Below are 27,582 nucleotides of genomic sequence, written 5' to 3' on the forward strand. Positions count from 1 at the left end.
ATAATGATGTACTGTAATGTAAACATGGACCCAGCCAGAGATAGAGAAGTGGCTGACAGAGGAAGAAGAGTGGCTGGGAGAGGGAGAGGAGTACGTACGCGTGGTGGAAGAAGAGTGAGAGGAAGATCAAGAGCTGTAGTCTCAGATGAGATTAGGGCTACTATAATTGATCATGTAATAAACTATAATTGATCATGTAATAAATCATGATCTATCAATGAGAGAGGCTGGTCTGAGAGTGCAGCCAAATCTGCAACGCTCAACAGTGGCATCTATTCTGAGACATTTCTGGCAAAACAACAGGTAAGATGTGCATTCTGCAAGGGCATCTGACTGAACTACACATTACAGAAGTAAATTGAGCAAAGCCTCCAAATCTACTTGTGTGTAATTGTAATCGTTTTTGTATTTCTGCTTAGGACCCAACGGATACCTTTTACAGGCGGTAGAGGTAGGATTTTCACTGCTTTCCTTGAAACTGCAATCGTTGATATGGTCATCAGAAACAATGGAATAAAACTCACAGAGATTCGGGACGAGGGTTGGCAGACAATGTAAGCATAACAAATATTTCTAGAGTCCTGAAACAACAAGTCAGGATGAAGCAGTTGTACACTGTCCCCTTTGAGAGAAACTCTGAACGAGTCAAGCAACTCAGAAACCAATAAGTCCAGGTAAGATGACTATAAAATACAGAACTGGTTTTGAACAAAACCAAACCGGGCAGAGGCACACAATGGCATGTTTTAAGGTGTAATGTAAACTATTGTAATAGCCTAACTCTTATGTTGCCTTGTGGATTTATTTTAGAGAGTCATGGAGATTGAAGCCAGGCAAACACCCCACATATTCATCTTTGTGGATGAGGCTGGTTTCAACTTGGCCAAAACACGGCGGTGATGAAGGAATGTCTTTGGAAAAAGAGCCACAGTGGATGTCCCGGGCCAGAGGGGTGCCAACATCACAATGTGTGCAGCAATATCCTCTGATGGATTGCTGTTACACAAACCACTAATTGGGCCATACAACACCGAGCGTCTSATTTCATTCCTGGGTGACCTCTATTGAAGGGTTGTGCCAGGTGAGGAAAGGGTTGCAGTGAGGCGAAATCGGCCAACGTTTGTAATTGTATGGGACAATGTGGTATTTCACCACTCCCGTGCAGTCACAGAGTGGTTTGCAGCCCATCCCAGGATGATGGACTTTTCCTCCTTCCTTACTATCTATTCCTCAACCCCATAGAGGAATTATTTTCCTCATGGAGGTAGAAAGTTTATGACCATCATCCACATGATCAAATGTCCCTCCTGGACGCAATGAATGCTGGATGCCTGAACATACGTATCTGCAGAAGATTGCCAGGGATGGACCAGGCATGCCAAAAGATTCTTTCCTAGGTGTATTGCCCAAGATGACATAAGATGTGACGTGGATGTGTACCTGCATTATGCAAAATGCATAAGACATGGTTGACTAGTATTGCTACTGTATCTGTATCGGTAGATTGTGTATATACAAATTATTGTATTTTGGAATCACTCAATGCCGTAAAATGACATAAAACATATTGAAGCATATTGCATCATGTCTGATACATTCCTGTAACATATACTGCAGTGAATTCTAAACAGTAGAGAGGTGTCATTCTTGATTTGTAAAGAAAACATTGCGTAATGCTACCTGTTGTTAGTGTTATTTAGGTCATTGTTTAATGAGTGACAAAGTGTGTTTGTTGGGTGACAACCTTTGCTAGTGTTATGGAAGAACGAGTTGATTTGAGACATGTATGAAGTGTTTTGGTAGTTTTAGTGCATTTTGGATGTGAAATGAACTGCTGTGCCAAGCTGAAAGTTGGTTAGGAGAACTGTGTGAAGAGTTTTGAAAAAGTGACCTAAGTATTGAGAAATGGGTCCTAGCGATTGTAAAAAAAACTGTAATGTCCATTCTAGAATGCCGTTCTAGCGAATTAGAAACGAGTATTCAACAATGCTGTGGTATATTAGGTTATTAAATCTGCAATGGCACTATAGCTAGACATCTTTATGTACTATTTTATTCACTTTGTGTAAAGACTGAAAGCTCTCATTATAATGGGTCACCTGTCTCTCTGCTGGACATATGGGATTTTAACTAAACATAATATCATATTATTGCAATCAGTAGACTTCAGGGAACACCCATATATTTTTTGGGAGCATTTACATATAAACTATTGGAACTAGCCATGAAAACGTGTACATAAAAAATTAAGTTGGCACGTTTTTGGCACTTTTCTACTGACATTTTTAAGGATATGTACACTATTGTTCAAAGGTTTGGGGTCACTTAGAAATGCCCTTGTTTTTTWAGAAAAGCACATTTTTGTCCATTAAAATAACATCAAACTGATCGGAAATACAGTGTAGACATTGTTAATGTTGTAAATGACTATTGTAGCTGGAAACGGCAGATTTTTTATGCAATATCTACATAGTCGTACAGAGTCCCATTATCAGCAACCATCACTCCTGTGTTCCAATGACACGTTGTGTTAGCTAATCCAAGTTTATCATTTTAAAAGGCTAATTGATCATTAGGAAACCCTTTTGCAATTATGTCAGCACAGCTAAAAACTGTTGTTCTGATTAAAGAAGCAATAAAACTGGCCTTCTTTAGACCAGTTGAGTATCTGGAGCATCAGCATTTGTGGGTTCAATTACAGGCTCAAAATGGCCAGAAACAAATAACTTTCTTCTGAAACTCGTCAGTCTATTCTTGTTCTGAGAAATTAAGGCTATTCCATGCGATAAATTGCCAAGAAACTAAAGATCTTGTACAACGCTGTGTACTACTCCCTTCACAGAACAGCGCAAACTGGCTCTAACCAGAATAGAAAGAGGAGTGGGAGGCCCCGGTGCACAACTGAGCAAGAGGACAAGTACATTAGAGTGTCTAGTTTGAAAAACAGACGCCTCACAAGTCCTCAACTGGCAGCTTCATTAAATAGTACCCGCAAAACACCAGTCTCAACGTCAACAGTGAAGAGGTGACTCCGGGCTGCTGGCTTTCTAGGCAGCGGTGGATTCAGATTCAGAGTGTTTAATAGTCACCATAACAATTATTTCACCCATCTGCTGTACTACCCCAAAAAGATCATGTTCAAATAAGATTATAGATTATGCAAGATAACATTTAATTGACGGGTATGTTTGTGTATACAATCATAAGTGTACCCTTTGGATAAGTTTACTGTTTGGATAATGTGGTTCTGTTATACTTCTGTCACAGCTCAGAAGCATACTGCATGACCTGGTGGCTGTAGTTTTGACAGTTGTAGTCCTTTCCCAACTATGTGTTTTGCTTTTGGGGATTATGGGTTCAAAGGTCATGCTTAATCCCCAACGAGTTAGTCTGAATATCAAAGCACTCCAAGCCAAGCCCATCCTTTGGGGAACACATTTAAACCCAATCTTCAAACTAAATGCTTCAAGATGGTTCTCAGTTTTTTCCTGTTTTTCCAGGAAACTACAAACTATAAAGGGATTCATGTCTGATATGAATTCCTATAATGATTGCAAAATACATATTCAGGATTTAGTTCAGAGGAATGACATTGTCTGTGTTTTCCTCTGTTATGGTCCCAGTTTCTTTGAGAGAGAAGATGCTGTATCTGAACAGAGAACATGAACAGAGAGCTGGTTTCCATTTCACTGGATGGGGTTATCCCACCGGAGGGCCTGACAAGCTCCTGATGCTGTCTGACAGCCCAGGACTTTCCACCACTTTGATGCCATGACATTTGAATGGAGCAGCCTGGGGGGAGACGGATGATAACTTGCATGAGTTCACCCATTTCTCTGTCTCCTGCTGGCGGGCTGTATAAAATATAATTGCTCAGAGCATGATTAAAGTCCCTCAGCAAAGTGTGAACACATTAAACACACCCGTTGAACACACTTAGCAGTCAAAAGAGAGATGCAACACTCTTGTGACTTTGAAACATATCTCATAGAAAATAAAAATAACTGTGCTGTGCTTGACAACAGTGAACAAAGAGGGACAGTTTTTCCTACATTGAAGATTTATCCCTTGGGTGGATTTACATGTCCACCGTTGGTTCTGAGGTAGCACTGGAATTGTCCCATTTTGGAACTAAACATGCTTTTGTAAACAGCAATACTACTGCCTGTGATTTCACACAGCAGAACTACACATAGCCATACATCCACACTCATTGACTCACAAATACATATGCACACAAATACAGAAAGACAGACAATCCCCTCCCCCTCCCCCACCAACACACAAACACGCATATTCTAGTAGAGAGCAGAATGGTGCTTAGTTGGGTAATTAGCCCCATCTCCTTTGATATGACAGAGTTATGCAAACCAGATGAATAGCTTGATCCGACCTTCCAACACCCCATTGCCTAAACTCTACCCCCCCCCCTCCCCCCCCCCACACACAAACACACACACACCACCATTCCGCTAGGGTGACAGGTTGTTTACGTTCAAAGAAACCACAGTGGCGTCTTTTGAGTTGGCTATATGAGGTCTATTGTGGTAAGATGAACAGCTACAGGTTACCTTCATCCATGTCTAAATGTAATGCACGTTTTCTCCCAAAAATGAACTTTTGAATTATATCCATGCACAACAAGATTTTCCCAAGACGTTTTTTAAAGCCTATTGATTTGTTGTAGCTGCTTTGAAAACTTTCCCATCCCTGATAGCCTACTGAGATATCAGTAAACATGATATAAACCATTACAGTAATCCAGATTAATTTGGGATTCTCTGTCTCATTACTTTTCAAGAGCTATCTTGGAGAATGATCTGTGCCAAATGAAAAGAGCATACATCATTAATGAGTTAAAGCATTTCCAGAATCTTCTTTTTTTTCCCTCCAGTTTCCTGCACTAATGTACTGTAAGGAGTGAAAGATTTATCGTTTCATTGGACAGATATCCCAGACTCTCCATTCCATCTCTGCAGCCAGAGTACTATCACGAGTATGCTTTAGAGCAGCTGCGAACAGTAGGACTCTGTTATGGCAATTCTACTGAAGAAAAATGTATTGTGTAGTATTTTGTTCTCAACAATTAAAGGGATCCTGTTGGGAGCACATTTCTGAAAACAGCTTGGAGTCCCAGCCCAGTGGGGGCATGGCTAATTTATGCAGAACATTATAGTTAGAGCCAATTAGGATTTGTGTCACGTAAAACACAGCTTGTCTCTGTTGTTTTATTTCATAAAATGTTTTTACATAATTAATGCTTGCTCAGAGGTTAGGTGGCTTCCAGGTAGGACACCTGTTTGCCACAAAATACTGTTTTTCTGGCCACATTGGAATATTAGCTAACAGCTATGGATATACATGTAGCTTTTCCTTGAGGTAGTGTTTACACCATATCCTGGGATTGAATGTGAATTTAGAATGCATGTTGGCATACTGAACATGAATCTCCTTTCACAACACTGGTTATTCAAACTCAGAGAATTTAAGGTCTGTGGAGGACAACAACAACAGTGTATGTCATGTCCACAATACATAGAACAGGAGATACTTGAGTGTTTTGTCCAAAGCACATAGAGGTTTGGTTCAAAAACAGATGGGGATCATTTCAGTATGGAGTCAGCAAGTTATGATGGGGATGAGTTTGTGAGAGAACACCCACACACAGAAGTGGGATGTCAACTCTGTGTTTCCTGTTTTACATCAGGAAAACAGGAAACTCAGGAAACTCTGTCACACACACCCTGAGTGTCAGTTACACTAGAGTCAACCAACCCAAGGTACTGGATTCACCCCAGCCAATGAATCACTTATATGATGATTTTAGGAATTCTTTATTTTTATCAATTAACGATATTCTACAAATAATTTGCATTTGTTTATTTCTAATGTCTACAGTATGAGTTATTTTTAGATTATAATATTTACAGGAACATCAGGTCTGCCAGTTTTATGCATACTTATTCATTACAGGACTTTTCTGCAGCTTCTGTTTTTCACCCAAAGGACAACCAGGGCTAAACTGGTTTATAATTCATGATAATATATAATTTTAAAACACTAAATCTTAACATCTAAACAAAACACAATAAAACACAATAACTTGATATATCAGCAGCGTGTAGATTACTAAAGGGTGAGAGTTTAGCTGTCATTACGTTCAATTAAAGTAAAATTCTCCATCGTTCTCTGTCATCCCAAAATGAATAAAGGCAGGTGGTAGCCACAAATAATACATTTCCTTTGGGCTAGTTGACATAAGGATCACACAAAGTCACAGCCCCATCATCAGTCATACTGTAGCTATTGTTCTATGAAACGTCAGGATGATCTCCCCTAAGATGTGGCTATATTTATATTCCTACACTTTCAAGGGTACACTGACTCAGAACAAAATCCATTAAGATTTTGTTAGATGACTGTTTGCTGGAAAACTTTAAAACAAGTGTAAATAGTCAAGCCAGTACTAGTACATAGTAAGCGGTGTTCACTACCGATTTGGAACTGTATCCTGTAATGTATAAGTCACTTCCTCAAAAAGGAAAGCTTAGTTCCCAGTGCACAATACTTCCCAGAACTGTAGTGTGTGGAGCGGATATGGAAGGCTGTGGAGTAGCCCCTCAGTGCCTAGGTGGACCAAGAAATGACACCCTTGGTCACAATGATGATGAATCATCATTCCTTTTTGGAAAACTTTTCTTTTAAAGGGTTCCAAAAGAGTTCTTCGGCTGTGGAAACGGTTCTACAAGGAACCCAAAAGGGTTCTACCTGGAACCAAAAGGGTTCTACCTAGTACCAAGAAGGGTTCACCTATGGGGACAGCCAAAGAAACCTTTTAGGTTCTAGATAGCACCTTTTTTATCTAAGTGTAGTAGATAAACACAGATGACATCAGGGCACCCCCCATTTGTCATTGCCTTTCAGTTATTCACTAAGGAAGACGTTTCACTAAGATCTTGCTTCGTAGTGTTTAAGGTTAGCTACGGTACAATTTTGCACAATGAGCAATGGAGACTGCTGATTTGTTTTGGGAGTACACAGGCAGGGTACGAATGGCTTTGCAGTGTGTGAATGCCCGTCTTATTCCCCCCTCATGGTTGCCCTGTCTCTCCTCTCTCGTTTTATGGAGACTCCAGCGGAGCAAAGTGATTCTGGGTGCATGCCACCAAGCTGGACCGCCATGCAGGAATCTCTGGAATTCCCAGACACTGGCTTTTTCCCAGTGCCCTAACGTGCCAAATGAACAATGACAGCAGCAACATCTTTCTTGAATTGCACAGCATGAACTCAGGGGCCTCTCTCATTCCTCCCTTTCTCCCTCATTGTCAAATCCATCTAAACTCCTTAAGAAGGGACAACAGACTCCATGTTGATGAGAGGCCCTGTGAATTACTTAGGAGTGTTTGCTAAACATACATGCTTTTTTTTAAATGTTGGTACCATAGGGAACTGGTAGGCTACCTATTTCAATTGTTTGTTAGGCCTATTAACATTACAATTATCATGTACATCATGTGGTCAATTAAAAAGTCTGTTTATTACTATAAGGCAGTAATTCACATTTAGATTTATCTGGATTAAGTTGTCTTTTCTGATTACCCATTTTGTACAGATTTGATTTAAAAAAAATTCAATATAGTTTAGTTTTGAAATGCAAATAAAAACAGGACAGAAAGAGCGTCTCACGTTGGTCTTGCTAGAGGGGAAAAAACGGCCAGTTCTACAGTTTCACTCTGACTGGCACTGAGGTAGTTAATTAACTGTGACACGGTTGGCTTGAGAGGTAGCAAGAATGGGACAAGCGGCTTGAACACTAGAGCTCAGAGAGCGGTGGAGGAAGAACAAACGCATAGAGCCTAACACCTGCCAGACTATTTTACTATTTTAAGTGTTAATATTTCCTGGATTTGTCTATGCCTGGATTTGTCATTCCGGAGTTTTCAGAGGGCGATGACTTAAATGAAAACGTGAGAGATTTCTAAAGCATCACGTAATTTCCATGCATGTAATTTGAGGAAAACTGCTCTCTTTGCATGATCAAACTTTTTGACAACTTGCGAAACCTTACCAAGCAGTGGGTCTACGTGAAGCAGTATTACACGTTTACATTGCCTACGGTGATACACATGTTCTACTATTAGTTTGGAGGCAGATTTCAAACGTTATCATTTTCGGAAGGCTAAACAACGCCACAGAATGTGACATCTACTGTCTATCGACGACGCCGACTGAGCATACCTGCATTGCAAGTGAGTTTGTTATTCATTTCTGTTTAGAGCACCTTTTGTCACGGGTAAAGTCCCATTCTTGTCTGCAAAACTAGGCTAGTTACTTTTCTTTCAACCCCTTTGTAGTCCATATTGGCCTTTGACATCTTCAGTCGCAGTTAGAGCATAGGCTACGCTATACTTATAAAGCTTATAACTCATCAAATCTTCATACGTCAGAAATAATTTGTAAATCATACAATAGAAATGTTGTTATAAAAAAGGTGTAAACCTACGTGTACTGCTTTGAGAAATGTGGCAAAACCCTTCCATCCTTATAGCATGCATATGCCGCTTATGAATGACATGAAGCATCTATAAAAAACATTATAAAAAGGTTATAAAGGCTTTACTAAGCTTTCAAAGATGGGGTTCAACCTTAGGTTTTGCCCCATCAGCCTCGCTCAACATGATCAAATTATGGCAAATGATACCACATGCTCTGACGTTTCCTCAGTCCCCACATTTTCAAATATGCCAACTTTCCTGATGATGGGGCGTTTATTATGTTCTCTATCATCTCATTTTAGCTTTACTGATCTGACTGATAATTCTGGTAGTGAACTAGGCTATGAATTGACTCCCCACATGGCAGGTACACATCCACCTGAGTGATGTTATTTTCATTAAACAAACTCATGAGCAAACTTTTTGAGGACCAGAGATGAGGTTTCAAAATGCACATTATATGTTCCCCTCTTAGTGGGCCTATGTATAATTCATACTCTGCCTCCCTGGCAGACGTGCTTATGAATAATGCATTTTAAGTTAAAAGCACAACACTTTTTGTGACATAGGCTATCTGCCCATACTCAAATAATGTCAGAACATATTATTATCCTCTTAGCTAGACTATTATTAGTATAGGGCCCCGTCTGATAGTGCTGTTTATGTTGTGTTTAATCTAAGAGATAAATAGGGGCTTTGTTCAGTGTAGGCCTACTAGTTCTTCACAAGTTGTGTGGTCCTGTGACCTGTGGTCATGCTGCAAATTGTTCCCTACCTACACACTATCCCCTATGACACTGGTAAGTCTACACCAGTACCTTATGAACAAATGACATAAAGCTGAAAAAACACCAGCAGGGACACTGTAATTTCTGACAAGGAAATAAAAAAATAAAAACATCTATATGAATTTACAGCAACAACAACAAATCCGCTACATTTTCTAAGTTGCTCCTTCTATTTTAGTTTGTCAAACAGTGTTCTAGCTTTGTGCTAGGTGTGAGGGCCTCGACAAATACATGAGGAAAAACATGAAAAAGCTCTCAGTGGTTTTCGCCCTTTACAGCCACGGTTGGACATTATCATTTTAGTGAAATCATGTAATAGTTTTGCATTTTAAATGTGTTGCGGAAAAGGGGGGGAAATAAAGTAATGATAGCTTTAATTGCTCACACGTGCAATCCATGGAAAATGTATCTGAATGGTTAAAATGCAGATTATGGCCCTTAAATATTTACGTTGTAGCTACCGCTACAAACATACCATTAATAACACAGTAACCATATTAACACCGTGCACTTTCATATTGCCATGGTTGTTTCACAAATATATTTTCCTCTCATATTCGACATTTGACAATGCAGCAAATGTTAATGTCTCGTTTTAGTAGTACTAGTCAGACATTAGCTTCAAATGCAGCTATAGACAGCTCCTATCAATTCTGAATGTCTATGAGACCTCATTATGTTGTCTTGACAGGTGCTTTAACACTGCACATGTCATAATGCTGGCAGTTGTTAGTTTTTGCCCCTATTTGTGGAATTAACTTGATCTTTTTATCACATTGTCGCTTCCAATTTGATTCATTGTGTAAATGAATCATTGTGAATATTCCATTCTATTTCTCAACATCCCGTGTACAAGTTGGATTCTGCATTATTCGTGCATTTTCTTTGCCCTCAGAAAGTTGTAAATATGCTAAGGTTAGGTAAATGCTTGAAAGTCAGATTTGAAAGTTTGAAAACATGAAAGAAATCATATGTTAGGTGTATTGGAATATAGAATGAATTATGGAATTGAGTTTGAAGTGAAAAGATTATGGGAGTGCAAAGGGGTATTAAATAGATTGAGTGTAGGATTATGAAATGTCTCTCTGCAGCTTTTAAATTGCATTATTTTCAGAACCAGAATTTAAAATAATCCATATCTGTATGGTCATTAATGTCTCTTGTTAATATGCACTTCTATGAACGTTTTCCTCTTATCTGAACAGCAAACTTTTACTTTTGTTTAGCATGTCTCTCTGTATAGTCTATACTCCAATCTCTCATGTTGAGCCTTGCTTGACTCAAAGCCATTCTGTTTCCTAAAACTTTTTCTCCCCTTCTGTTTGAAATAGAAACAGGCTTTGTGTAGGTTCTCATACTCCAGTGTAGGTTCATTTTATTTAGCAAAACCACCTATCCAACTTTGACTTATCGTTGAGTCCTGGCACAGTCGCCTGGCAATGGTTGGTGGAGACATTGTGAGCAACAATTTTCATTGCTACTATGTTTATGGCCCCTAAGTCATGTTTGTCCAACTGCAAAATATCTCTATTTTTATTTGACAGTTTTACCTTTTACCTTTAACTTTTATCTTAGTGTTTATCTTAGCTCTTCAAAATATATTGCCATAACATCTCCAAGAATCCCTGCAGATTAGATAGACAGGTGAGAGTGTAAGGAGAAAGAAAGAGAAAAGCAATCTGTCTGACATTTTGCAATAAAATATATTTTGACTTGTGTAATTTACTGTCGCACCTGATGTACATTTGTGGCATTATGCTTTTAATTATGCTAGGCTACCTGACACCCCGGCAGGTTAGAATGTTGGGCCAGTAAACGAAAGGTTGCTAGATCAAATCACTGACCTGACAAGGTAAAAATCTGTYGTTCTTCCCCTGAACAAGGCAGTTAACCCACTGTTCCTAGGCTGTCATTGTAAATAAGAATTTGTTCTTAACTGACTTGCCTAGTTAAAGAAAGGTAAAATATATATATATTTTGAAACATTTCAGTTTAGGGGGAATCTCAGCATTTACAAACTTTATTGCAGGGATAAACAATTGGTAGGTTTACTGGGACATATTTATCCCTACTTTGCAGAACCTTGGCAAAACGATTTGTTTCATTTTTGTACTGTATGTAAATCATTTTGTGTTGCGTGTATGAAGGTGCTATACTAAGGAAGTTGTTATTAAAGTTAGTAACACTTTACATAAAGTAGAGAGGTATAATGCTGTATTACTTGTTATAACCACGTATAAGCCTTTATAATGTCTTATTATAAGAAGGACTCTATAAAATCTGCGATGCGGAGAATGTGGATGGAATCACCGAATCCATACATTAAAACGGAATTCGACACTAATCAAAAATGTATTGAACTTAGTAGGAAATAAACTAAATGTATTGAAAATGTGTTAATCTGGCCAAGTTTATCATAAAGCATGAACCGAATGCATCAGTGATTCGTATTTCCTGCAACTTTCTGTAAGAGGCAACAATAATTCCCTCTCTATGTGTATGTGCGGTGGGTGCGAGTCTACCCCTTTGTGCAGCCGTTAGCGATGATGCTAATGAAAGTCTTCTGGTAGATGGAAAAGCTTTCTCAAAAACCTTCTAAATTAAATGTTAACTACAAAGTAGCCTATGCTTACATGGCAGAATGATATCATGATTATCCAGTGGGTATTTGTTTCGCAAACTCTACCATCACATGTGTGCTACAAAAACACAGCTAAACAACAGCCTCTTGCTAGGTGCACACTGGAATTAAAGGGTAACTACACCCAAAAATCAACATTTAAAAAGAAAATTCCCAGACCTCAAAAGTGGTCTCCTGATGTAGTTTAAGCATTGTTGTCGACTTAGAAGGTGTAATTTTGAGAGCGAAAACCTGAAGGAAAAAAACGGGAAAACGGGAACATGGAAAAACTAAACGGTGAAACTGGAACACAGGGAAAACAAAACAAAATCAAGCAAAAAATAAAACAGATTTTATAAGGCCCTATACATGTATGATGCTTATAATATGCCTCTCTATGTAGCAGATATACAACTAAGTACATTAATTGAAGGTAGACTCAATGATATGACATAGATGCAGAAAGTAAACAGCATAGGCTCAACTTCTCCGCTGTTTTGGTGCCCTGGCTACCACGCTGTGAACAGTGTGAAGCAAACCCATGCACATGCGCAGATACTGTGTGTGACTGTGTGAGAGCGAAGTCTTGCATCTCGCTCATCTCAATATCTGTGGTGCTGCTCTTGGCAACATCACTTCGCTGAGTCTACCTTTAAATGTTCCATCTTGACGTTTGATGTAGGGTAACAACTGGAGGTGATCCACAGTGCATCAGAAGCCAACCACAAAGCTGGTGTCATGTAGATATATGTTCAGATATGGACCTGGCTATGGTTCGTCATCACTTTCCCTGACACTCTCCCTGCCTTAAATTTGTCATCAAGGATTTGGGGCATTCAAGCAGTTGCCAGGCTCCAACTCACCACAAATACAACCGGTCTCTTGAGACGGTTGTCATGACAGCCTCAGTGAGTTTTGCTGGGGTCAAATGAGGGCCAGCCTGGGCCCTAGAGGTTAAGAGGAGGGGGAAGGGGGGAAGAGAGTGATTGTTGGGGATACCAGTGAGTGTGGCAGACTTAAAATATATAGGCCCGCTACTGTTGGTGCCATATTTAATTTTATGAGCAGTACCATGGTTAAATAATTTCTCAAATGTTTTTGTCGTTTTTGTCCTGGGGTTTCTTTTTCCCCCAATTATTTTGTGACTAAACACAATACCCTAGATGTACTAGGCTGTATGATACAGGAAGAAAATTGCAGAACCTGGCATGTTCTTTGCATTACTCCGGACAGCACTCTTTTTGAATCCTTGAATTTTACCTCACCACATCAAAGACAACGTGGCACTCCATGAAAAAGACAAGTAGCTCTCAGGTGAGCAAGGGGCAGAGTTCTCTTTTATTATCAATGTCAGCCCCACTGACAGTCAGAGAAAGTATCAGACTGATCATATACTATTTATACCATATATATATTGTATACTGCCAGCCACACAGCACTTGTGCCTGTCACCAGGACTTCAAAAGCAGAAGCACCTGACTTGACTTTAGAATGTTATCCCCCTCCCTCTCCCCTCCCTACCATCCTTCCTAAATCTGGTGCCACTTTTACAGGGAAAGGCACAATACAGGGGGCGTCAATGACAGCAGGCAAGGGGAGCTAATCCATGCAGCTGTCAGCCCGCGGGTTATTAAGCCTCCATTCTGAAGATTCTTGGCCTCCTGCCAGAGGTAGAGACAGTCTTTTTCAGACAGGCATGGAGTATAGGCATGGAGGGCCTGGTGCTAGGCCTCTGTATCCACTGTACTCGAACTGAAGTAAATTCTTGGAACCCAATGCACCATTTTTCAAGCCTTTTACTGAGTGAATATGTAGCCAGCGACTGTGTAAATCTAGAGAGCCATTCATCATGTCTGGTGTCGCTGGGCCTCACTTTGATTGGCTCACTTTTCACTGGTCTCTTGGCCCGTAGACTCAAGCTCTTGTGGACTTGGATACTATGTACTGTTGTTTTAGAGTTCAGTGTTACATTTTCTATGTTCTGATTTTAATAAAGAATGTTCAATTAAACATAGGATTCTGGATGTGCCTTGACTGTACTTGACTTTAATGTGTGTGAAATCTATATCTAAACACTGCAACCTTTCTGAAGGTCTGTTAAACCAGGATTTGGGTTTGGCAAAAACAAACATGCATGTAAAAAAATAAAAAAATAAAATGATGTTCTGTCATAAGCCAATCCAATGCTGGAAAACAGCTGTAGGATATAAATAGTAGTGCAAGAAGTTTTAGTAATTGCAAAGGAATCCAGTGTTTATTGTGTAAATCAAAAGAGTAAGCCCATTTGAAACAGGTGTTGGAATGTGACAGGAGGGTGTCCATAGATCGCCCTCTCTTTTTTTGCAAAATAGCTCTCTAATGCTCCCTCGCTCATTTTGTACCATTACAGCACACATGACCTCCACTTTGAGGGAATGAGTTTTGTGGGGCTGGATTACTGACAGAGACAGGAAAGGGAGGAACTGTGGACTGCATAAATGTGGGGTGACGCAAATGCTCCCCTTTTGTGCTATCACATAAGGGGGAGGGCAGGGGGCATCCATGTGTTGTCCCCTTGCCCTCACTGTCCTTCAAGATTCAGGGAAACAGCAATGTTTGCCAACATTGTTTGAGACTATCTTTGGAGCTCTTCCGATTTTTAGTTGACACAAACAAAAGCAGATGCAAATGTATCTTCTAAATGTCTTTTTTGTTGTTGCTGCCAGTAGTCTTGTAGCCAGACACCGTAATCTTGTGGATATCATTTTATCAAGGAGTGGGCTTGGGCACAGTGGAACAAGTATATGCTAGCTAACACATATAGCTCTGGTTACACCTGAATGACAGGTGACATTTCAAGGACTATGACTTAGCTAGCTAGCTAGTATGTTCAGTCATCGTTTTTCTAATGTAGCATTTTTGAAAACTTCAATTGTGTTGACGCCAGCAGCTACCATGCTTTTTGTTGTAGTTGAAAATATAGGCAACTCATTCCTTAAATTCACTGAGTTTGCCAAGTGTGACACTTTCCTTGTGAAATAGTCTAGAAATTAAGGCTATGCTGCCAGTACCACTTTGAAGGAAACTGGATCCTTTCAAATGTTTGTAGTTATTTCTTCTCGAAAAGTAACAAATTAGTTTCAAATTGAAGTTCAGTCAGTCCTTCTCTCACCCACTACTTGTCCTGAGTATTGTGCTTGCTGACAGGCCTATTGTGGAGCTACAGGAGACATGGTCATGGTCATGGAAGTGTAGTACTTCAAAGAGGAGCAGATAAGACAGCGGGAGCTTAACAGCCTTTGAAGGGATGTGCTGAATCCAGTATTTAGACGCGCAGGAGCTTAACGGTCAACTCCAAAGTTCACCACTTGGCCTGGATTACATATTGGACCCTAGACCTGTGTGGAGGGTGCCTGGTTACAGCTGCTACTGGAGAGGAGCCACCGGACAGTCCATAGGATAGCAGCACTTTCCAGTCCTCAAACACACAATTGGGTTCTAGAACACTGGGCTCTTGATTTAGGCAATGAAGTCATAACACATGGAGCCAAAAGTGACAAAAGAGACATCAGATTAACAGGAGACACTCCCTACAAACATAATACGCTATGTATACTTTGGATGCATGGTGTCATGGTTCACCAAACAGACTGTTCTTGTGACGCGTCAGAAATAGGAATCATGATTGATTAAAAGTCTCAGGACTACGGCACAGGTGCATCCGCAAGTGGAGTGGAGGCATTGACAGTCTGTGAATGAAATATTTCTGCTGTGAGTCGGAGGCCCTCTGACTGGCCAAGCATTTGTCCCCTGAGCGAGGATGAAACATGCTGTACCCTCCACAGAATTAAATAGGTGTTGACACGTGCTGATACTGAAACAGACCAAGAGAGAACAGGCAGGGAGGCACAGGTCTATCACTCCACACAGTAATGTTGTACGGTTCCTGATAGGTGATACAGCATTGTATTAGAAAAAGTTTCACAGGGGTATTTGTTTGACTTTCATTATCCTATGATCTATATGGCATGTGCTGTTGCCATTCCAGAGATAGAGAGAGAACGAGACAGACAAAAAGACAGAGAGAGAAACCCACCTGGTGTTGGGTAGATGGCGCTAACAGCAAGGGTTGGGCTTTGGTAAATAATGATTAGGTTTTCGGCAGACGATGTGGAAACATTACCCCCATTGACCCGCGCTGGCGGTCTCCGTCCCTCCTGGGGCCGCCCTCCAAGCCTGTCGCAGCTTTCTTTCCAAGAGGCCGTGCTAATGAGCTCTCACGTTGACAGCCCTGTCCCCGATCGGCGCGTGTGGAGAGGTGCTGCATGGGGACGACCACTCGGACCAACATCAGGGACTAATTGTTGGCCAAGCTAGCGGGCCCAGTCATAGAGATAAAACACTCGTTTTATATAGCTAGTTTTATCTCTATGGTCCCTGTACTGTTGGAGATGCAGTATGCATGGTGATATACACAATCCCCTCGTGGGCACCTTTTTCCTTTTCCCCTGTGACCATGTGCCCTAGAAAACCATATGCAATCTGTCACTTCAACCAGCTCCTAATCTGCACTTCAAATCTGCAGGAAGGATTCAAACAGCCTTATGACCCACACATTTATGCCTTTATATTTTTCCGTCCATATCCACAGCTTTCCAGCCAGGAAAGTGCCTTAAGGAAAAAATAACCTCCATAAACCTATCGGTTATACGAAACAAATAAAACCAAGATCAGGAGGATTACTATGAATGTTGGCTTTTGGAAATGTATCACCATCCTTTATGGACACTAAACCCTCAAAGTCCTGGGTAAACTTCTGCCCTCTTTAGTCTTTGTTTGTATACTAGTGCATTCTGGGTCAAATTACAGTTTGTATACTTAGTGCATTCTGGGTAAAATTACAGTTTGTATACTTAGTGGATTCTGGGTCAAATTACAGTTGCCCAGATGTAGAATGATGAGAGTATGCACAATCAGGGAGCAGGCTGCAAATTATAAACTCAAGTACAGTACTCTATTATCTCTGGTTATACCAAAGTGAAGGCCATTGATTAAAAAGAAAATGCTTGAGACAAATAGAAATCAATTTGATATGACTTATTCAATACATTCATGCCTCAAGGAAAGCCATGTATGTTGGCGAATTCCTGTGCCGTTGCAACATCCATTTACTGTGTAACTGTTAGTGATTAATGTAATCATTATACAGTATGCTAAGATCGAGGATTAGCCCTCAAGTATCGCCTGTCTCTGTTTTTTTTATGGGACAATAATGGTGTGAAAAGTTGTATCAGCTGTCGCAGGTTTTCAGGCCCCAACATGTTTTCTCTAGGGTGCAGCACACAGCTCTTTCTGCACTACTTTAATGACTCTGATTGCATCGTGAGATGTGGACAGACAGTAGTGTGTGAGATAGATGTTGACATGTTTTCAGGAGCCATGGCCACCCTTCTGTCGGCTTAAACCTATGACAGGTTGGATTACGGGATCCAGGATTTTGTTGCAACGCCAACATGGCGGGTTCACTTAATCAACTAACGTTGAAGAAACACATTTTATTTTTTACATTTATAAGACACATTTTTGGGACTGAAATGGAGTCTCAGACAAAATAAACATGTAAAACTTTGCTTGAAAAGTCTGTACTAGCTTGTTTAATTTCATTCCTTTTTCATTGAGTTCCATATGAGGGATCCTTTGATGCATTCCTTTGTTTGTCTCGTTCTGTGGATCTGTGCATTCCTTATCGCAATTGTGGTTTGCATTGATAGGACCACCCCTATCTAGACTTCTAATGTGAACTGTTAGTCATTTGGAACTAACTCCAGAATACAGCTGTGAACCTCACATTATTTCCATGGACTTTTCACCACTGGTCATTGCATTGCCTATGAAGCAACCACATCTGACCACACAGGAGCATCTATGACATCATAAGCAGAGCTAGTGCTCGATTGTCCATTATGATGTTCCCTGTGTCTAGAAATGACTGTTCTGTTGAAAATGTTTCACCCATCTTTGCTCCATGACATACTCCTTCTGCTATCCAGTCACTTGAAAGACTGAATGCCCTTTGCAAGCCACTGCAGGCAATTTTGCTGGTTTCACGGAAACTACATTTATATTTGAGGAGAATTTCACTACGCTACAACCCAAAAGTGAGGTTTAGCTAGCTTCTCGTTGTTTGTCTTCAAGCTTACACTTGGCAGAGGAATTGAGGCAGTGGAAAGGAACTTGATGGCTTTTTGTTGTTTATCTACTGTGGACACAGGTCCAAAATCATGACTCAAACGTGAAAATCCTACCTTTTTCATGTGATTTGTTCTGCTCTCCAACATGTTTTGTGTCCATTCCCTCTCTCACCCCACTCTATTGCTTTCTCTCTCTCTCTCTTTTTTTATTTCCTCCTCCCATCCCCCCTGTTATGTGGCATGGATACGCTTGTACAGTCTGGCACATCTCATTTATGCACTAGTCCTCAGGTCGAATAGATCAGTTGTAAAACATGCAGAACCAGAAATAGCTAATTGCAAATTGTACAGTAAGAACCAATGTTTCATGAATATGCTTGAACCAGGTTGGACTTTAGAGAGAGTGAACACACTCAAGTACTTAGTACCCTGCTCTTCTTTTCCTCTGAGGTTCTAGTAGCAACCATATTTTTTGTGCATTCTTCATAAGGAGTTGTTTCTTTCCTACCCTGCGACCATGTATCTGACCATCCAGATCTCCTCTTATCTTCAGCAGTTCAACCTATTTGAGAGTGTGGTCTGTTTGCATTGGCGAGGCCCATACTTCTGTCTCCACTCTCCAATGTGCAGGTGGAACTTCCTCTTAGACCAAGGCTCTCTCTGGGATGATAATAACATGCTCTCAGTCACCTGTGGCTCGTGATTAGAGGCTAACATGCTATATGCAGACTCAGACTCCTCCACAACACCCTGTCATGCGAGCTCATAGGGATGATTTATGTAATGCTTTGCTGACTTTTAAAAAAGGCCACAATTCTTAGGATATATACTGTATATATATATATACACTATTGTTCAAAAGTTTGGGGTCACTTAGAAATGTCCTTGTTTTTGAAAGAAAAGCAAATGTTTTGTCCTTTAAAATAACATCAAAATGATCAGAAATATAGTGTTGTCACGCCTTGACCTTAGAGATCCTTTTAATTCTCTATTTGGTTAGGTCAGGGTGTGACTAGGGTGGGCAACCTATGTTTTCTATTTCTTTGTTGGCCGGGTATGGTTCCCAATCAGAGGCAGCTGTCTATCGTTGTCTCTGATTGGGGATCATACTTAGGCAGCCTTTTTCCACCTGTAGTTTGTGGGATATTGTTTTTGGTACTGTGCTGTTTATCCCTACTAGACGTTACGTTTCGTTTTGTATTTGTTGTTTTTTTGGTGTTCATTTAATAAATTAAAATGTACGCCTACCACGCTGCACCTTGGTTCGATCCTTCCATCGACGAACGTAACAGAAGATCCCACCACAAATGGACCAAGCAGCGTGGCCAGGCGGAGCAGACATCCTGGACATGGGAGGATATCTTGGACGGTAAGGGATCCTGGACGTGGGAGGAGATCCAGGCCGGAAAGGATCGCCTTCCATGGGAGCAGACGGAGGCAGCGAGGGAGGAACAATGACGACACCGGGGTTCGCGACCACGACGGAAGCCCGAGAGGCAGCCCCCAAAAAATGTTTTGGGGGGGCACACGGGGTGGTTGGCGGAGCCAGGGTTTGAACCAGAGCGAACTCCCCGTACTCACCGTGGGGAACGTGTGACCGGGCAGGCACCATGTTTTGCGGTGATACGCACTGTGTCTCCAGTGCGCATCCACAGCCCGGTGCGTGCTGTGCCAGCTCCCCGCACTTGCCGTGCTAAAGTGGGCATCTGTCCAGGACGCGTTGTGCCAGCTCTACGCTCCAGACCTCCAGTGCGCCTCCACGGCCCAGTATATCCTGCGCCGGCCATACGTACTGTGTCTCCAGTGCGCCTTCACAGCCCAGTGCGTCCTGTGCTAGCTCCCTACACTTGCCATGCGAAGGTGGTCCTTTGTCCAGGACGAGTTGTGCCAGCTCTACGCTCCAGACCTCCAGTGCGCCTCCACGGTCCAGTATATCCTGTGCCAGCTCCATGCACCCGGCCTCCAGTGCGTGTCTCCAGCCTGGTACGTCCTGTGCCTGCTCCACGCACAAAGCCTCGTGATGATCCATGGCCCGGAGCCTCCAGTGATGATCCATGGCCCGGAGCATCCAGTGATGATCCATAGCCCGGAGCCTCCAGTATCACCGCCTGTACGGCAACTGCTCCGCCACAACCGTAAGGCACTCCAGAGGGTAGTGAGGTCTGCACAACGCATCACCGGGGCAAACTACCTGCCCTCCAGGACACCTACACCACCCGATGTCACAGGAAGGCCATAAAGATCATCAAGGACAACACCACCCGAGCCACTGCCTGTTCACCCCGCTATCATCCAGAAGGCGAGGTCAGTACAGGTGCATCAAAGCAGGGACCGAGAGACTGAAAAACAGCTTCTATCTCAAGGCCATCAGACTGTTAAACAGCCACCACTAACATTTAGTGGCGGCTGCCAACATACTGACTCAATCCAGCCACTTTAATAATGGGAATTGATGGAAAATTAAAAATGTATCACTAGCCACTTTAAACAATGCCACTTAATATAATGTTTACATACACTACATTACTCATCTCATATGTATATGTATATACTGTACTCTATATCATCTACTGCATCTTGCCATCTTTATGTAATAATGTATCACTAGCCACTTTAAACTATGCCACTTTATGTTTACATACCCTACATTACTCATCTCATATGTATATACTGTACTCTATACCATCTACTGCATCTTGCCTATGCCGTTCTGTACCATCACTCATTCATTAATCTTTATGTACATATTCTTTATCCCTTTACACTGTGCGTGTATAAGGTAGTAGTTGTGGAATTGTTAGGTTAGATTACTTGTTGATTATTACTGCATCGTCGGAACTAGAAGCACAAGCATTTCGCTACACTCGCATTAACATCTGCTAACCATGTGTATGTGACAAATAACATTTTATTTTATTTGGATTTGATTTGATCCATGGCCCGAAGCATCCAGTGATGATCCATGGCCCGGAGCCTCCAGTGACGATCCATGGCCCGGAGCCTCCAGTGACGATCCATGGCCCGGAGCCTCCAGTGACGATCCATGGCCCAGAGCCTCCAGTGACGATCCATGGCCCGGAGCCTCCAGATACGATCCAAGGTCGGCGGTCGGCAGTCCAGAGCCTCCAGCGACGGTTGGCAGTCCAGAGCCTCCAGCGCCGGTTGGCAGTCCAGAGCCTCCAGCGACGGTCGGCGGTCCAGAGCCTCCAGCGACAGTCTGCGGTCCGGAGTCTCCAGCGGGGGTTCCCAGTCCGGAGCCTTCTGCGACGATCTACGGTCCGGAGTCCCCGGCGACAATCTACAGTACGGAGTTCCCGGCGACAATCTACGGTCCGGAGTCCCCGGCGACGATCTACGGTCCGGAGTCCCCGGCGACGATCCACGGTTCGATTCCTCCGGCGATGATTTACGGTCCGTAGCTTCCGGCGACGATCCCCGCACCAGAGGCGCCACCGAAACTGGTACAACGCTGTGTACTACTCCCTTCACAGAACAGCACAATCTGTCTCTAAACAGAATAGAAAGAGGAGTGGGAGGCCCCGGTGCACGACTGAGCAAGAGGACAAGTACATTAGAGTGTCTAGTTTGAGAAACAGGCGCCTCACAAGTCCTCAACTGGCAGCTTCATTAAATAGTACCCACAAAACACCAGCCTCAACAGTGTAGAGGTGACTCCGGGATGCTGGCCTTCTAGGCAGAGTTGCAAAGAAAAAGCCATATCTCAGACTGGCCAATAAAAATAAAATATTAAGATGGGCAAAAGAACACATACCCTGGACAGAGGAACTCTGCCTAGAATACCAGCATCCCGGAGTCGCCTCTTCACTGTTGACGTTGAGACTGGTGTTTTGCGGGTACTATTTAATGAAGCTGCCAGTTGAGGACTTGTGAGGCGTCTGTTTCTCAAACTAGACACTCTAATGTACTTGTCCTCTTGCCCAGTCGTGCACCGGGGCCTCCGGTGGCTCTGAAGCGAGAGAAAATGAACTCTGAATGAAAAGTTGCCTGACATATGTAGCCTGACTACAATATTTTAGCTTGATACTTAAATAAATGCTGCGGTCATTTTGGCATGTTTATCTGCCAAGAATACCCAGTGTAGTGTGCCAAGACTGCTGCTAACTGACAAAGAATTGGTAGCTAGCTAATTACCCACAAAGAATTTGTGGCTATCGTTGGCCTACCACCTTTCATATCAACATTAGTTTTAGGTCGTTTGTTACATGTAAAACTAGCTGGCTAGCTACGCTGAACAACAAATATAAACGCAAGAAGTGTTGGTCCCATGTTTCATGAGCTGAAATAAAACATCCCAGAAATGTTCAATACTCACAAAATGCGAATTCTCTCAAATTTTATCAACAAATTTATTTACATCCCTGTTAGTGAGGATTTTCTCCTTTGAGAAAATAACCCATACACCTGACAGGTGTGGCATAGAAGCTGATAGAAGCTGATTAAGAAACGGATTAAATAGCATGATCATTACACACCTTGTGCTGGGGACAATAAAAGGCTACTCTAAAATGTGCAGTTTTGTCACAACACAATGCCACAGATGTCTCAAGTTATGAGGGCGTGTGCAATTGGCATGCTGACTGCAGGAATGTCTACCAGAGCTTTGCCATAGATTTGAATGTTAATTTCTCTACCATAAGCTGCCCTCCAACGTCGCTTTAAAGAATTTGGCAGTACGTCCAACCGGCCTCACAACCGCAGACCACGTGTAACGATGCCAGCCCAGGACTTCCCCATCCGGCTTCTTCACCTGTGGACTGAGGAGTATTTCTGTCTATAAAAAAAGCTATTTTGTGGGGGAAACTAATTCTGAATGGCTGCACCCCTGCCCAGTCATGTGAAATCCATAGATTAGGGCTTAATGAATTTATTTCAATTGACTGATTTCCTTTAATGAACTGTAACTCAGTTAAATCTTTGAAATTGTTGAATGTTGCGTTTATATTTTTGTTCAGTATAGATTAATACGATTCACATATAGCTGATAATTATGAAGTTACAAGCTTGCTTTTTTATGTAGATATCTTGTTTTGTCTTTATTGGTCAAAGGTAAGTAGCATGGGAGTGGACAGTGCTTCTCAAATGTACATTTTTATGTGTTCTCCACAATCTCGTCCTCACAAGAGCGTACTCAAGAGAACGTCCTCGGAGAATGAACTCGGAGCATGAGAGTGTGGAGCACAGTAGTATGCAGATTGAGAAACATCCAATGTGTCATGTTCAAAGGCAGCCTAATGTCCTGATACCCTCCGGGGCCATACAGAAGCAACAGACTGTGGAGAATGTTGCTGAGCAAGTCAAGCAGAGGCCCCACTGCTCTCATATTCAGCATAACAGCAAGCATATAAAAAACATCTCTATTGAAAGTGCTTCTCTATTGAAACATCTCTATTGAAAGACTAGGTTTAATCTGTGTCAGGCAAACTGGCACCTAATATTTACTAGTACCCAAAGTTTCTGCATCAGTTTGTAGTTGATTGTGTGCACTCTTTTGTTGTCCTGTTATTGATAGTGTTCTTGAAATGGGAATTTCTAGCGATTGACATGCTAATGATATCTCTCAGTAATGAGGTATGTTTATTCTTAACTCTGGTTCTGACAAAGAAAGCTTAGATGCTCACTGACCTGCAAACAGATTATTACAAGGGTCAGAGTGATTTCAGTTTCAGAAGACTGGAAGCTAATTAAATACGTATCATCTGCTTTTTAACTTCTCAAATCTACACTTTTCTGTGCAAGGGATGTTGCATTGGATGTGGAACTCTCTAAATGTCTGCAAATTATATGATGGTTTTAAGTGACATTCAGTTAATCTGTAATGCTTTTCCCTTTCCCCTTTGTAGGACTCCAAAGGTTAACGCTGCCGTCATTGCTATGGAGACCACCCAAGCCCTCTTCTTTCTCCTGAGTTTATGTGTCTACAGTTGCCATGCCGACGCTCGGACTGCTCCCAGAGTGCATTTGTCTTACAAAGGTGAGCCTTACTTATTTTCAGTGAGTGTTCACTTGACAGATATTGTTTGGGATATTCTTAGTGGGAAGATTTACCATCGCTTTAGTGAAATTCAGTGTAATTGAAATAGATAGCTCTTTAAACTTCAAAACAGCCACATCTTTTCTTCAAAGTAAAACAGATCTGGAGCTTAACTTAATAACTTCTTGTGGACTGCCTAAAGTTAATGCTGGTTGATGTATACACATTGGCGCTTTAAGGCTGATATTATAATAATTATCCAACAGCAATATTCCCCATCACTTAAGATCATTTGTGTCAGTGCATTTAACTATGAAATTTTGGTTTCATGTGAAAGACATCAAAGTTGGGGTCTTGAGAGCGACTTTTTCAATAAAATACGTATTTCACTTTATACACCAAAAAACAATGACAAAACGAAAGCAGGCACCCTTTGAATACAATAGTAATTTAGAAACCCAAAAGCTGACTGGCATTTTGACCCAAGAGCAAAAGGACACTTTCCCTCGATACTGACAATAAGACTCTTTCTCATCAAAAAAATGTGTTTGGTCTTTTCTTTATCTGAAAATACCTGGCTGTGTCTCTGTGGAGCTCTGTGTCTGAATGTGCTATATGTAACTCAAACGGGCACAGCTTGCCACCCTCTGTACAGGGGAGGGGGTACAGGATCTGTTGGCCCTCTGTACAGGGGAGGGGGTACAGGATCTTTTGCCCTCTGTGCAGGGGAGGGGGTACAGGATCTGTTGGCCCTCTGTGCAAGGGAGGGGGTACAGGATCTGTTGGCCCTCTGTGCAGGGGAGGGGGTACAGGATCTGTTGGCCCTCTGTGCAGGGGAGGGGGTACAGGATCTGTTGGCCCTCTGTGCAGGGGAGGGGGTACAGGATATGTTGGCCCTCTGTACAGGGGAGGGGGTACAGGATCTGTTGGCCCTCTACCAGGGGAGGGGGTACAGGATCTGTTGGCCCTCTGCCAGGGCCCAGGGGACACTGGTGGCGCCCGTGTCTCAGGAGGTCTGAGCTCGCCATGTAACACTAGAGCCACACGGAATGGAGGGGTGGATAGGTGATGAAGGGAGGAAGGAAGAAGATAAATCTGGTGAAGTAGATGGAGAAGAGAAGGAAAGAGAGTTTGAGATGAGAGGGAGTGAAAATAAAGGCATTGGAGAGAGTAAGGGATAGAAAGAGTGGTGAGAATGAGAAATGGAGACAGACATGGGTGTGGGTATTAAGGGAGGGAAGGGGAGGGGGGTCACTGTGAGGGAGAGAGGGGTGGTCTATCCTGGGTTATTGTGTGCGTAGGTGACAGTGAAACGGATTCCTCTTCTGAGAATGAGGATCGGGCACTGGTGTTACCGGGGTATAAATAGCCTGCCATGGTTGCTGTGTTTACCTCAGCAAACGCACAGGGAAGCCCCCTGAAGAACGCAAGGGCCCAGATCCAACAACCTGCTCCAATATGCAAGACAGACATGCCTGTTATGCAGAGCGGAGACTGTCATCTTGTTCCAGACGGACTCTCTCAAGGCAGAGTGCAGAAGCTACTGCCACCTCAGTTGAGTTATCGTGCTATGAGTATGTTTACATGGACACTAATAATTCAATATTAAACTGATTATGGCACTAGGCCAAGTATGTAAACACCTTACTCTGCTTACAGTTATCGTAAGGTCAAAATCGAACTATTAGGACATGTAAATAGCTTAATCGACATTGCAGCTGTGTATTTGATCTACGCATGTGCCAGCACCAGTAGCGCAAGCTCCCTCTTATGCGAGAGTGAAGTGAGTTTGGAAAAACTGAAAAAATGTATCTTAGAAATAGTTTTCGCATACAAACTTTATATGTCTGAGCCCAGAATCAAAAAGGTTTCGCAAAATGAACATGGTCACTGTGGTAGAACGTTTATTTTGATTGCCGATATTCTGCATTTATCAAAAGTCCCATAGGTAGCCTGATTTCAGATGTGTCCATGTAAACAGGATTATTAGGGAAATCGTTCTTCTTGCAAAGCATGTAAACAATTAAAAAAAAACTATTATATTAATTTGACTATCCACAATAATCGTATTATTGTGTGCATGTAACTTTATTCACTGTGTCTGAAATCAGTTTAGTAACCTTTTATTCCAGTGGGCTAAATCAGGGTCACACAGAGTGTTTATTGGTAGTCTTAAACAAATCTACTTTGAAACAAAAGTATATACACCTCACACATACATTTTGGGCTTAAAAAAAAGACACCTGTACCATGTTAGATATGAGTTGAAAATGTATTCTGAGTTTTCATCCCAATATTACACTTTATATACATCACAGAAGACTGAAATATAACAAAGTTTGAAATAGAAACACCAGATTTTTGGCAGGTTTTTTGAAATAATGGTTATTAATTCTAATAACATTCCACCCATGAGGCCAATAGAGTGCAATTTGGTCATTTCACTGCAGGAAAATATTCTGAAACCCAGTATTACAGGCAGGGAAGAAAAAACACACACTGAAAATAATAGAATAATGGGATGGATGCATCATACGGTATGTCCCATCCAAATGTTAACGTGCAAATATCCATTTGGAAAAGTACCTTATGTCTCGCAATATTGTCCCCTATCTCCTTAAACCTTCACGGCATTCTTCTTCTACACAACTCGTCTGGTCTACTCTTTGTCCCCCCATTCGGCCTCTGTTGAAACAGCAGCCGTAGAGCATACTTACTGTCTCTTCATCCTAGGGTGGTTGATGGTTTTTCCACCAATCTCTGACACAGACCAGGCTATTTGCACTACCAGGAACTGAAGAACTTCCCAGAGTAGTCAACTACCTCCGGAATGACTATGACGCTTCTTGTGGGAAATACTTTCATTGGGAAAGAATAACAGCCACTGTGTCAATTAGGGGAAAACACACCGAGATCTGGGAAGAGGATTTAAATAACTTGGTGGGAAGTGAATGTCCAGTGCTTGGTGTTAAAGTTTAAACTTGACATAACCCTGGACCCAAACATTGAATAGAGGAATATTTATTTAAATAATTAATGTATTTTGTGTAATGATCCATTGATCAGCCATTCCAGGTGTAGAAATGCTGATGCTATCCATTTTCACTATGAATGCACTTGTGCTCAACTCAACGTTGCATCTTAATATCCAATGATAGAATTTCAGAAAGAATATCTTCAAATTATTTCACTTCAGAAAGAGCAACATCCATCATATGATATCACTCCAGAAAGAGCAACATCCATCATATGATATCACTTCAGAAAGAGCAACATCCATCATATGATATCACTTCGAAAGAGCAAACATCCATCATATGATATCACTCCAGAAAGAGCAACATCCATCATATGATATCACTCAGAAAGAGCAACATCCATCATTGATATCACTTCAGAACTAAAGAGCAACATCCATCATATGATATCACTCCAGAAAGAGCAACATCCATCATATTGATATCACTCCAGAAAGAGCAACATCCATCATATGATATCACTTCAGAAAGAGCAACAT

General features: G+C 41.8%; 1 protein-coding gene across 1 annotated transcript in view; it reads left to right on the plus strand.

Moving 5' to 3' along the window:
- The first annotated feature begins 7,801 nt into the window (after positions 1–7,801).
- LOC111977072 (semaphorin-3F) overlaps positions 7,802–27,582 on the plus strand; it is a 53,814-nt gene continuing 34,033 nt past the window's right edge. The window contains exons 1-2 of the mRNA XM_024006356.2: positions 7,802–8,249; positions 23,935–24,065. Of these exons, the coding sequence (XP_023862124.1) occupies positions 23,966–24,065 (100 nt within the window). The 5' untranslated portion in view covers positions 7,802–8,249; positions 23,935–23,965. The remainder of the gene's footprint in view (positions 8,250–23,934; positions 24,066–27,582) is intronic.

Source organism: Salvelinus sp. IW2-2015, linkage group LG17, assembly GCF_002910315.2.
Source record: "Salvelinus sp. IW2-2015 linkage group LG17, ASM291031v2, whole genome shotgun sequence".
In the NCBI taxonomy this organism is placed as follows: Eukaryota; Metazoa; Chordata; class Actinopteri; order Salmoniformes; family Salmonidae; genus Salvelinus; species Salvelinus sp. IW2-2015.